The sequence below is a fragment of the Quercus robur genome, chromosome 2 (genome assembly GCF_932294415.1).
Source record: "Quercus robur chromosome 2, dhQueRobu3.1, whole genome shotgun sequence".
In the NCBI taxonomy this organism is placed as follows: domain Eukaryota; kingdom Viridiplantae; phylum Streptophyta; class Magnoliopsida; order Fagales; family Fagaceae; genus Quercus; species Quercus robur.
Genome location: NC_065535.1, coordinates 18,360,174 through 18,373,268, shown reverse-complemented (window position 1 = coordinate 18,373,268; position 13,095 = coordinate 18,360,174). Strand labels below are relative to the sequence as shown.

Sequence of the window (13,095 nt, the reverse complement as noted above, 5' to 3'; positions counted from 1 at the left end):
ATCTTTCATGCCAGAAGATTTCACAAAACACTTTTCTGCATTTGCTTTCACTTTTAACTCCTAGTAAAAATTCACAGATGATTCCAATCCTTAGAAGGCAATGTTAGATGCTCTTGGACGGAGACCAAAGAAAGAAAAATACGTATATCTATACAACTTCTAAAGAGATGCTAATGGCTGAGAAGAACACGATATATTGATTACAAAACTTTCCTAGCACGCTGTCATTTTTATACACAAGCATAAATTTACAGGAGACATCATGGTAAATATTTTTCAAGACATTCTTTCAATCTTTGTAAATTTACTGGCTTTGACACAAATGAGTCCATACCATTTGCCAAACACTCATCTGCACTCTCTGCCAATGCATTTGCTGTCATCTGCATTTGTACCACCTTGTTTAGTTAGTGGATAGATCATTGTAAACCGGCACACACACAAACGTGCAGGCATGCACATATATGTATGTATAATATAAATTATGATAACACTGATGATGATTGTTATTAATAATTATCATAAATAGAATTAAACCTCTATATATAAAGTTGCAAAAAGTGGAGATCAACAAAGAGAAGATAATCATTGTGAGAATTGAGAAGTCAAGCTATCTATCAAACCCTCAAAAGGTTAATTTGCCAATTGTCATACAATTATGACTGCTTAGAAAGGGTCACATATTGAATTCGCTTTACTGCATCAGATTAATTTTTAATCAGGAACATCATCGAATTAAACCCTAAAGTTGATCAATCTAGCTGATCTATGCCACTATAGAGCAGAGGCAAAGAGGATAACATCCTCAACTAGTATGCAAGTCCATGAAAGTAAATCTGTAATTGAAAAAATATATAAGTAAAATAGTTACACAAATATTTATATATATAAATATATATATATATATAAATATATATATATGTATGTATATATATATATATATATATATATGCAAAGATGAGAAGACCTAGAAATGATAAAATAATATAGCATCAATTTTGTGGGTGAATAAGATTAGAGGGACTCACCGCTATGATGGGCATCCTCTTTGCAGATGGCATAGAACCCAAACCATTTTGTAATGAATCTGAAGGCACAGCTTGTTCAATTCCAGCTGCCACTGCAGCATCCCAATTGCCAGTTTCCTCAAAGGAACGAATTATTCTCGTAGCTTTAAGGCCATCCATAACTGGCATGCAGACATCCTGCACAATTCATATGGTATACAATTACCAAAACTAAAAAATTATTTTGCTTAGTACAAAATAACAAGGTCTTAAGCAAACTATTTTTCAGTTTTCCTGCACTTTTTTCTTTGGTCCTGACTCCAGAAGGTAATCTATAGAAATAAAATAAAAACAGAATGGTGAACTCAAGATTATTCTCAAGCTCTGATTGATGAGCTGTGCTGACTATGTTTGTGAGGATACTTAGTTGTCCCTTCTATGGTATAACAGCAAATATGTTCATCTTCTAGAAAAAGCCCCTCTCTTCTAGCATAGCCTGAAAAAAGTTCATGGCTGCTTTGAGGAACTCACAAAATAAACAAAGAAATCTATCCCATGTGATTTAGAAATAGCTTTGGAAGTTCCATCATTTGTGCTATAATATTATGCCAAGTTTAAAATTAGATACAGAGAGGTGCAGGTTTCAGTAGATTCTAAAATAGGTGGTAACTAGGGCATTTTGCATGATCACTGCACTTAGCCATTATCTAAAAATATCACTTGATTCTTGTCGTACTGGGATATGGACCTTCCTGTTCAAATGTTTATGGTTCACAATGTACCTTTTAGAGTCAGAGTTATAGAATTGAAAGCCTTGAAGGAAAAATATACTCATTTTGTTGTCAACAAGGCAGATAGTCATTATGACCGTTCCATTTGATTCCATACTAAGGATTAATTTCTAGAATCAGGATAAAGAGGGAAAGCAAGCAATTGTTAGTGCCATAGATCATATTTGACAAAGAGTGTGTGTGCATGATCTCTGTTTCCCAAAACATGAATGGCACCAAGTCAACTAAAAGCAACAGCGACAAAACATAAAATTTGGCATTCTAGAAATTACCATTAGAATGAGATCATAAGTATGACGTTGAACTGCACGCACTGCTTCAACTCCATTATTCACAATATCTATGCTATGGCCTAAATGCTTCATCATTGACTGTGTCACCATTACAATGGTCTTGTTATCTTCAACAAGGAGGATCTTAGGTTTTAATGTTGATTTGGGCGCTTCCCTACTGCTGCTAGAAATGCACTGGGAACTTGTGTCAGACTTCTCCTGCCTCTGACATGTTCCTTGAGGTTCTCTTGTCTTTACCTCTACAGCCACTTCTCTGCTTACTTCAGTGTGGTCAGTGGAATTTGTAATAGGATTTTGGAATTGATTGCTTATGTCACCTTGAGTATGTTTGTCTCTACAAACTGCATGTCTATTACCAGGGTCTGAGGTATGGCTGGATGAACTCTCTGGTTCACAGAGTGTCTCTGCATCATCAACCATTGAACAGGCATCCTCAACTGAAGATGGCTCTTTTGATCCAACATTAATGGAGGGAAACGCAAAAAAATTCTCTGAGCACCCATTGAGTTTATTTGGCCTAGGATACCCCATACTATGTGGTAGAAACTTTTGGGTCCTGCTGGACCCATTTGAAGAGAATAGTGAACCTAAAGTGCGAGGCTGAAATTGGAAAAAGCTCTCAGTTGAATCATCAGTCATCGCATCATGATCAGCCATATCAGAGAGCTCATCAGGATCATCAGAATCATCAGATGTGGTTGAAACCTTGTAAGGTAATACAAACGTAAATGTAGACCCACGGTGTTCTTGGCTAGACACAGTGAGACAACCTCCCATCAGCTCAACCTATTTCAAATACTTGAAATGGTTAGGAAAATGGTGTTTCATTAAGAAATCAAATTGTTTCAATACAGTAAATACTGGAAAATTTTGCACCACAGAAAAAGGAATGAAACATGAATATCATACACAATGATCTTTCCAAGTAAATGCTTTTTCTAAAATTAACATAAACGTGCTCTTAGAATAAAATTTTAAAATACTAAAATTTTGGTTGCCTCACAGTGAAATGCATTTGGAAGGGTTGCAAAACATGAGCCTTCGACCTGGATAATTCCATGTTTACCAACCATTAGCATGCTATTCTTACTGTACACGGTCTACTATCCATAACTAATTGTCCCTTTAAATCCTTCATTTTTTTTTTTTAATCAAGATGTTCTGCACCTTGGGATCTCTCAGCAATTTTGAGAGCATCATTCAGTCAGTCATGTCTTTTGTGTATTTTAGAGCAATACTCATAAATTCACCACAGCATATTTGACCTTCATACTATGCAATTGAACCAAAAACCTGAGATACAAGATTGAGTTGCACAATAATGAACAAGAAATTTGTCTTGATCAAAAATGAACGATAAATTGTCACTTGCTGAAAGATATCTAAAAAAATTCCTTTTTTTAAAAAGGAACTTAATCTTGACCTCTAATACCTTTTACACTACCACAGTAATACAGCTGCATGTTTGAGTGATCTTTAAGATTTAGCATGGCTCATGTATAAACTATCTATTCTACTATTCAAACTTTTTTTCTGATTCGATTCTTCTCAGCATAAAACTTGTATTGAGAAGAAAATTTGACAAGGGCTACATGCTTGAAAAATAATTCAATAGCATGATATACTGATAAATAGATTATATAGAATAATATACGTATAGATTTTTTTTTAAATGTTATAGTCACAAGTGAAGCACAAATGCTTCAGATGTCAACTTCCCTGTACTGTCCCGGAGACTAGTTTTTTTTTTTTTTTTTTTTTTTTGGGGGGGGGGGGGGGGGTGGGGGGGTGTTTAAGGGGGGGAAGTTCTAATAAATAGAATTACTGATGGGAGGAAAAATTTACCAATTGTTTGCAGATTGCTAGTCCTAATCCAGTCCCACCATACTTTCGAGCATGATCCGCACTTACTTGCATGTACTTCTTGAAAAGTGTAGGTAAAGCTTTTTCTGTTATATGATAATGAAAAATGTAGTTACTACTCCCAATAACAGGAATCAACTACAAGATGTAAGGAAGAGATAGATCATAAAAGAAACAGCTCCAAAAAAAAAAATACAAATACAAATACAAATTCTTGATTCTCTGCTTCAATTTATCAACAGAGAGGTGTATTACCTGGTATTCCAATTCCTGTGTCATATACATCACAGCGTATCCACACTGTCATTTCAGGAGAATGAGATTGCTTCTCATTATCTCCATCCACTGAGTCCTTACTCTTAACTGGGGTTCCAGGTTCTTCATTTAATGGATGATGACCTTCACCATGTCTTCGATCATGAGTACCTTTCCAATCAAACCTACTTTGAAATGTTGGCAAGTTTTTCTTTTCTTTTGGTCTATTTGCTGAAACTGTTGGATCATCTGCAGTTGAGTTTTGATTACATCCTTCTCCATTTCTAGAAGATGGATCTGGTACCACATAAAGGTTTATCCCAACTTTTCCTTCATGAGTAAACTTGATAGCATTGCTGCAACAAGCAAAAACTAATGTATTTAAAGGTACAGCCAGATAAGTTGTTGATCATAATACAAACATGATTAAAAAGGGGTCCAGGAAAATATATTCCAAGTTCGAAGCTCAATGCAAGACACCTTTTATTTCATATAATATAGCTACATCATCTAAGGAACCCTTGACGAATAAACATCCCTCCTATGAAGTTTAGTACCTGATTAAGTTTGTAAGAATTTGTCGAATCCTTAGAACATCCCCAATAACCTGAGAATCAACATATAATGCTTAAAATAACTTGCAAAAGAAATATTAATACTGTTAAAATAAACAGTGTATCTCACCATTTACAGCAGTATGACATACAAAAGCTACGATTTTTGTATCATAATATTCTCTAAATATCTTACTTTCTCAAGTCATTCCTTTTGACAAATTCAATGGCCCTAATTAAATTTTTTGGAGACACATGCTTTGAATGTAATTCAAAATAATTGATTATCTTGTTTCTAACTGTCAGTCACCTAGCTTCTTTGGAATATTTATTCCCTGCATAATGTATGAGTTCAGACAATGACATGTAAAGTGCCAGTCAGTGTTGGGGTACTCACTTCTATGACATTTTCTTTTTCTAATCTTCAGTAAGAATAAAGGGGGAAAAAAGCATGTGCATCTGATTAGTAATATAGTTTAGTGACAACATTGCATTACAGGAAATCTATAGTTTCTGGAAAAAAGTAACAATAAAAATTATTCGAAACTCTCGGGCAAAGAGGTAGGCAAGTTCATCTAAATTCTCACCTCTACAGGAACATCATCTGCAACATGTCCTTCCAAGGTCAAAATTTTCTGTAACGATGCTGCAGCAGTCTGAAGCACATGCTTCACTACCTGTCTAGGCCTAAATTTTGTAGCTTCCAACTTCATAACACCTAAAGGAAAGGGAAAAAAAATAGTTAAAGAAAAATCAGCATGAAGAGGGCAAAGTTGAATGTGACAAAAAATAGACAGCAAACAATTTGAAGAAAATTGTCTCACTAATCCTACCATCAACAACAAAAGTGGCAATGGTAGTATAGTATAGGAGAATCTTCCATCAGATACAGAGAAGAGAACTCCTACGCATAGAATGCACAAATATGTGAGTGTCTCGGTCTCTCTGACCCCATGTGTGTGCCTTTTTATGTACAAACATCTTCACATATATACATTTTATATATAATGTATATATCGAGAGAGAAAGGTGAAGGTTGGTGTAATACCAAAATATAAATATAATAAATTAAAAGGGAAAAAAAATAAAAGAATTTTATAAATTTACACGTCCTTAAACGACTGAATCAATATTACCTCCCAAAACTCTAGAAAACGACAGAGACTCCTCAAACAACCTATAATCACTCAAAATCAAGATTACATTTTTATTTTTCTTTCGAGTTCTGTGCCCAAAATCATTGCTGCCCAAACTTGGGACAGCGAGCCATCACTGGATTCCAGCCAAATATCATCGGAAAGTTTGGGGTTTTTGCTTGATCATGACCCATCTGGGCTCTCTTGATTTTTGACTCAATTGAACCACCCCTAGTATGTAGTTCAGGCCATTATTTCAATCTTTGGTGTCGATTTCACTAATTCTAGATGTTTTGGTTGGAATTTGAGAAATTTCTTCGTTAGGGTTAGGTTTTTAGCTTAATTTAGGGATTTTTAAATTTCGGGTATAAATTCTTCAAATTGACTGCCCAAACATGTTATAAGACCCCTAACAATGATTTAAATCCCCAAGTCGATGAGAATAATATTTTTTAATTATTTAATTAGAATTTTAGGGTTAGGATTTTATAAACAATTTGAGGATTTATGTGCTCTGACCGTTAACCCATGAAATTGAATTGTTCATAAACGAATTAAGTAAATACAGAACTTCCAATTTGATTAGATTATAGCCTGGTTAAAGTGACCTAACAAAGAATTCCTTTAGGGATTAGATTTATTACGTTTAATTAGGACTTTTTTTTTTAATCAATTACATTTAGTATACACCCTTTGAAACATCCTTATGCATTGTGCAGTGAACTAAATTTGTTGTTCTTTATCTCGAATAAAATATTCTTGCTTTTTTTTTTTTTTTAGATAAATAATTACAACGTGCTATTAATTTCGCAATTCAAAAAAAAATTTTGTCTAAACCCTGAAACACTTTATATATAAAGAAGTACTAATTCAGCTGCAAGACTCTTAGCAAATAATATTCTTGGTTGATTATACACAATGAATGATTTCAGTGCCGTGATCCATGGGGCTAAAGTGGGTCATTGTGCAAATATATTGTTCTTTTATGTAATGTTGTGAAGGATATACAGGTGGTGGTTGTGGATGTTCTACATGACCCTCTCCCATAGGACCAGTACATGGGACTCTACACCTGCCTATGGAGCCAAATACACAGTATATGATGCTATTAGTCTTGCATTGGTTACATCACTCATTATTAGATTCCTATTTCGATTATGAAATGGTGAATTTATATTTACTCTACTTAATTATTCATTGTGATGTTGTATATTGTTATTATTGTTATTACTTTCGTCCACCCTTCTCATTCCTTTTAACAGATCTGTTTAAAAGGAATTTTGGATCTGCCAATGCAGTTTGAACAGATCTCTTTTAGCATACCCTTATTTGGTAGTAATTAATTCACTATCCAGAACACATTTCTTGCATTCGATAATCCTTGCATAAAGGGCTTGTGATACCGTGGATTGTGTGGATTGGATTTGATGAGTGTGTGTTGTACAAGCGGGTGTTAAATCCCACATAGAGCATGTACAAGTCAATTTGGGCTATGTAAGTAATTACATGAATCCTAATTATAACTTGACTAATCCTTTTGGAATATATATATAAATAAAAAATAAGTATGATCTTTCCACTATGAAACTAGCCATATCGCATGATGATGGTGACGAGTAAGCCATTTTACAGTATCTATTTCAATGGGAAGCACCAAAATGAAGGAGATCAGAGATGAATTTCAAACCTGACTCAACCTTGGAAAGGTCAAGGATGTCATTTATAAGTTGAAGGACCAAATCTCCAGAAGACATCATGACACCCAACAGTTCTCGTTGATCTCGATCAAGTTTTGACGTGGAAAGAATCTCAGCCATGCTAACCACACCAGTTAGAGGAGATCTTATCTCATGAGACATTGTAGCTAGCATTTGCTTTGCACGCATTGTCTCCTCTGCAAAGGGTACAAAAAAAAAAAGTAAAATCAGAATAACCATTGCAGCTCTAGAACCACATGAGTTGAAATTCAAAACTTCATTGATTTCACCAATTAACCTGTTATATGAATTGTTTTGTTCAGTTCTGATTCCTTGGCCTTTTGTACTGCTAGCTCCTCTCTAATCCTTGCCATCCTCTCTCGTTTTCTCACCTATTGTGCAGTAAGGAACATAAAAAAGCATTATGTATATATGTTAACAGATGTGTCTGTATGCCACTGAAGCTTTTTCTTTTAGCTTTTTTGTGTATTTGTTTATATACAGCTTTTTAAAGCCTTAATTGTTATGAGTAGAATTCTACTTTAACTTTCACCAAATCAACAAATAAGTAAAGTGCTCATCCAAGTGTGACCACTAAAAGCAGAATGAGATTACCTGATCAGTTACATCCATTCCCATATAGTTTATACCAATTGTCTCCCCTGCCTTGCTAAAGACAGGTTCTACGTATATCAGAAATGTCTTTGCTCCAAATAATTCTGTTTCAAATGTAATTTCCCTCTTTGCTGGTAACCCTTTTTCCAATACTTCTCTTTTGAACTCTTGAGATTCTTTAACACCAGATCCAGTAAAGATTTCAACATCTGTTCTTCCTATAATGTCCTGGGAAAAAATTAAGGGGACAAAAAAAAAACAAGAATACATAATTGGCATTTTACAAACCAAAAGGATACGGCAGGAAAGCAAGAGAAACTAGAACAAGGAACAAACTCTACTCAAAAAGGAACTATGTTCTTAGGTTTCAGGCCGAAATTTAAATAAGGGACAACTTGCAAAAAGGAACAAAACTATACATCAATCTCATCAAACCTTGAACAAGAACTTCAGTGGCATATAATTACCTCCTCATGCAAACTTGGAAAGTGATTATAGATAAAGCGATAGCGCAACTCTTTATCCTGAAAGAAATTATCAAAGAATCATTCCATTAATGCCAAAAGATGGAAAGAAAACCATTGCAGTGGAAATAAAAGCACAAATTGACTTACATACACAGATATTTTGAATAAGTTTTTTAAAAAAATGACAAGTTACACAGCTATGAGTTAGAACAGGAAAAGGTATATATTGTAAATTCATAATTGTAATATGTCCAAGTGAAAATTCTTTGTTCAACAACTGCAACTTTCTGAAGGCTGAAGTAAAATTTCCTTCAGCACTGGCACTGTAGTCTGTCACACAGAAGTCAATGAAGGATTTTATTCACGATTAATTACCGAGTCTCCCAAAAGCTTAAGATGTTACAAAATGGTGAATTTAATCATTGAACCATTATTCTAACACCCCCCCCCCCCCCCCCCCTCCTCCTCCTCCTCCATATGTGTGCTTTGTCCCAAAATTTTAAGTTGTTAGAAAATGATGAATTTAATCACTTAACCATTATTCTAACAATTCAGAATCAAAATGCTTGTTTCCCTCAATCTTATAGAAGTTCCACTCCCTAAATCTCTTATTGGGTAATGAATACATCCATGGAGTATAGAAGTATACCTGTAATCTATTAGTAATATGGTTTAAATTGGGAGGGATTGAAGCAACATAAAAAGAAAGTGTTTAGAGTCTTTGAGGATCATATTGTTTAAACAGATGACAAAGGCACAGCCCTATATAGGGTACAAAGACTATAAAGGATTCAGTTGACCCCAAATAAGACCTTAGCATGATGGTTTGAGTATTGTCATAGCATTTTACCAGTAATTAACATATTTGAGTATCTTTTGCTGTTAAATGTTTTAATGAGGTTCCCTCTTGTTCCCCTTAGAAGGAAAAGTTAAAAAAGGGATAAGATGGCAACAAAATATCTGATGTGTCTTGCTTTTTTTTTTTTTTTCTAATAAGAAAATATCTGCGTGTCTGTCATAGGAAAGCTAAATTTCCAAGGACAGGATAATTCTGTTTCAGAACAAACTATCTTAACTTTTCAACTCAAGTAACATTTTCGAATTGATTTTTGCAATCTGCTGGAGTAGAAGCTTCTGATTGTAGCCACAACAATGTATATCTACTATTTCAGTAGTTAGAGAGATAAAATCCCATGAAAGCAATCACAGAGTATGAAGGTACAACTAGCTGAGGTATCTTGAAAAATAGTCATAAACAGAGTATTTACATTATCTATGTCAAAATTACCTGATGGCCAATAACAACGGGTGCATTCTGAAGTACAAAATGTAAGAAATTATCTGCTCGTTTCAAAATCTGCGACAATTCTTCCACTGGTGAGGACTGCCTTTCAAGACTCTGTATGCTTTCTTGCAGCTTCTCCTTGAGTATTTGCTCTCTCTGATTGCTTGCCTCCAACAATTTCTCTAAATGCATGGCGCGCTGTTTCCAGTATACAACAGTATCGTACTCAGCCTCGACTTCAACTCTCTTATTTTGGACAACAACATCATTTTTTCTCCTAGGAACATCTGGCCATATATCATAAATTTCATCCAGTATAGAAATTGGACGTTTGTCACAGCCATATCTTTCTTCCTCAAACTGGTGCTCCTCCAATATCTCCAATTTTCTTAGCTCAGCTTCCTCCCTTTGCTTGCTTAGGATGTCGAGTTCTTCTCTGAGAAGGCGTACAGCATTTGCCTGCTTATATTCCCAGTGTTTTACAAGATAGGCCAACTGAGAAGAGCCCTTGTCCGTATAATTTGTTAGCTCTAAAAGACGCTTGAAGTCAACAATTGTTGGCTCCTCCACTATTGTAACCTCCTCCAACATATCTTGATCCCCTTTGGGCTTTTCTACATTGAATTGCTTTCCAGTATCAGTCCCAATATCTTCTGGCCACATCGAAGACAGGCCTTCGATATCCATTTCTTCAAAATGATCACTCTCCATCTCGGGAACCATGAAAATCACTTAAAATTACATCCAATTCATGTGACTAAAACATAGATGAACATCCTGATGCTATCACACAATTGTTTAGTGATTCAGAATATGCATCAACCATCTCAAAATAAATCTTGAGCAGCACTTCATAACCGGAAGATAGCCTTAGAGAACACTTGGAGAAAATCCAATGCTGAAGGCAGACTGCAGTTTTGTTTCAAACTAAATTACTTAAGTTAATGGAAAAATGACTGAGTTGGCGACAATAATTGGCTTAATTTTTGGAACAAATAAAAGTCAAGATAACTAAATAAGTTAAATAAGAAATTAGAAGGAGATGACTACAATTCATTCTCTCTATATGCCATTGGTATATATATGACAAGTCCGACCCTATTCAAAATCTAATTTTGCTAAAAAATTCTTTTGCTTCAGATACTTCACTTTCTTACCTAAAATTCAAGCGCCTTGAAGTAAAAAATCAACTTTTCTTTCTTCCATCCTTTTTTTTTTAATGAAAAAGATACAAGTTTGGAACTTTCAGATAAAGGCAGCAAATTAAGAACTAAAAGTAAGAAACTGAGGTAGTCAGAAAATTTGCATTATTTTCCTGCTCTTCCTCTGGTACCCGATCCTGACAAAGGACACTAAGGATTTTGTGGATTTGAATTGTGAGAGAATTACATGGGTGCATAAAGACCAGTTACAGGGAGGCTCATTGTTTGTGACTAGTCCATTTAAGGTATCAAGCAATTGTGGCTAGTACATCCCAAGGTCTGAAAAGAGACACAATATCATACATAACCTAAGCTCTAAAAGCACATAAAGTAGGCTCTTAAAAGTTAAAACAGAGAAAAATGAAAAGAAATTTCAGAAGATTGGTTGGCAATATCAAAGGCATTGCATAGAAGTAATTCCGTTTAGCTGTACTACTGCACCTTTGAATTAATATCAAAGAATTTCAGGAAACGAAATTTGACATATTGGTTACATGTAAAACCAATAAATGAAAATGCAGAGAAGTTCTTTATTTTTCAAAATTCTGTTAAAAATTAATGAATGTTGAAGAAGATAAAGAAATTGGCAGAATAAACAATTTTTCCAGATTCCTTAGTTTCAAGGAAAAGTTAAACTTTCTCGTAAGATAGCCATAAAGTATCCAATATTCAACAGAAGAAATGAACTGGCAAAAAGGTATGCTTAGCCTCAAGGACTTTTTGAGGAAAAAAAAAATTAATTCTGTCATTTTCAAAACAAAACCAAAACAATCGTATTCAACCAAAATGGATTCTAGTATCCATTATAGACAACAAAACAGAACAACCAAACCTCGTTCTATGATTAAACTGGAAAATTAAACAAAAAAACAAATTGTGCCAATTAAAAACAAAAATCTTGGATGATAATGATATAACATTCTGCAGGAACAGTAAGATGGAAATTGAATTCAAGAGAATGAAACTGAGATCCATTAACAAAAAAACAAGCCGAAAACCAATGAAACCGTGCTTTCGGAAAAAAACTAACACGTATCAAAATTTACAATTAAGCTCATAGCATTAGATGTTCAATAAGCTAACCTTTTTTTCTTGTTTGTGATTGAAAAGAAGAATGGAGTATTGAGGCTTGGAAGAGCTAATGGGCATTCACTGTAGATCTGAGGAATCTCTGTAACTGTACAGTCAACCAGGCTTCCAAAATGGGATTGCTAACTACTGAGGAGAGAGAAAGTGAAAGTTTATTAGAGAGAGAGGAGAGCATGTGGGAGAGAAGAAAAACCAAAAACAAAATGAAATGTGGGAGAGAAGAGTAAACCAAGAACCCATGTGCATTTGCAGCTCACCTATATTAGACAATTCTTTCAACTTCCCTTTGATACCAAATTGTTTATTACATCTCTCTCTCTCTCTCTCTCTCTCTCTCTCTCTCTCTGTTTGTTTGTTTTTTTTGAAGTTACATTAATTCAGAGCTCTCTCTACCTCTGCACACACACAGGCTTTTAGATCACACAAATCATCTTAGTATTTATGTTCTCTCTTCTCTCTCTCTGTGTCTACAATGATTCAACGTATCGCAAAAATGGGCCACATATAATAGAGAATGGTAAAAGGTATGGCTTTTTTAAATGGGGGAGACAGTTTTTTATGTTCCCCCGCCATTTCCTAGGGGAACGGCGCGTGTTTGGGACGCGCTATGTGAGTGTTTGAGTTTGACATTGACATGTCAAGTGGTAATTGTTAATTATATATATAGTCTCTCATAGTTTACTCTTTTATTTCTTATTGTGCATGCATGTATTACTCACTAGACAGTCTATACTTGAAGGAAGCAGAGGCGAAGAATCTTTTAATTTTTATATAATAAGATAACATTGTTTACTAGCCCTATAAGCTTATAAATAGTAATTTATTTGGTTAACTTTAATTA

General features: G+C 34.6%; 1 protein-coding gene across 3 annotated transcripts; it reads right to left on the bottom strand.

The window, feature by feature from the left end:
* Positions 1-18: 18 nt before the first annotated feature.
* Positions 19-12,717, bottom strand: LOC126712753 (probable histidine kinase 1). 3 transcript variants are annotated; one of them, XM_050412209.1, is made up of 14 exons: positions 12,512-12,716; positions 12,249-12,383; positions 9,967-10,872; positions 8,679-8,735; positions 8,212-8,439; positions 7,895-7,988; positions 7,587-7,793; positions 5,351-5,481; positions 4,767-4,816; positions 4,210-4,565; positions 3,937-4,040; positions 2,071-2,877; positions 1,029-1,205; positions 19-383 (listed from the first exon to the last, which is right to left on the bottom strand). In XM_050412209.1, exons 3-14 carry the CDS (start codon positions 10,684-10,686, stop codon positions 261-263), a joined length of 3,054 nt encoding a protein of 1,017 aa, XP_050268166.1. In that variant the 5' UTR covers positions 10,687-10,872; positions 12,249-12,383; positions 12,512-12,716; the 3' UTR covers positions 19-260. The 3 variants fall into 3 exon arrangements, with proteins under 3 accessions (XP_050268166.1, XP_050268167.1, XP_050268168.1); XM_050412211.1 differs by lacking the exon at positions 19-383 and adding an exon at positions 549-836 and having other exon boundaries at positions 12,512-12,717; XM_050412210.1 differs by lacking the exon at positions 12,512-12,716 and having other exon boundaries at positions 12,249-12,475.
* Positions 12,718-13,095: the final 378 nt, after the last annotated feature.

Bases quoted from the DNA above. Each gene is read 5' to 3' on its own strand.
- LOC126712753 (XM_050412209.1), bottom strand. From the start codon at position 10,686: ATGGTTCCCGAGATGGAGAGTGATCATTTTGAAGAAATGGATATCGAA. The intron at 7,794-7,894 runs GTTAATTGGTGA...TACCCTTTGCAG, and splicing joins CAAAACAATTCATATAACAG to AGGAGACAATGCGTGCAAAG. The intron at 2,878-3,936 runs GTAAATTTTTCC...TATTTGAAATAG, and splicing joins TAGCAATCTGCAAACAATTG to GTTGAGCTGATGGGAGGTTG.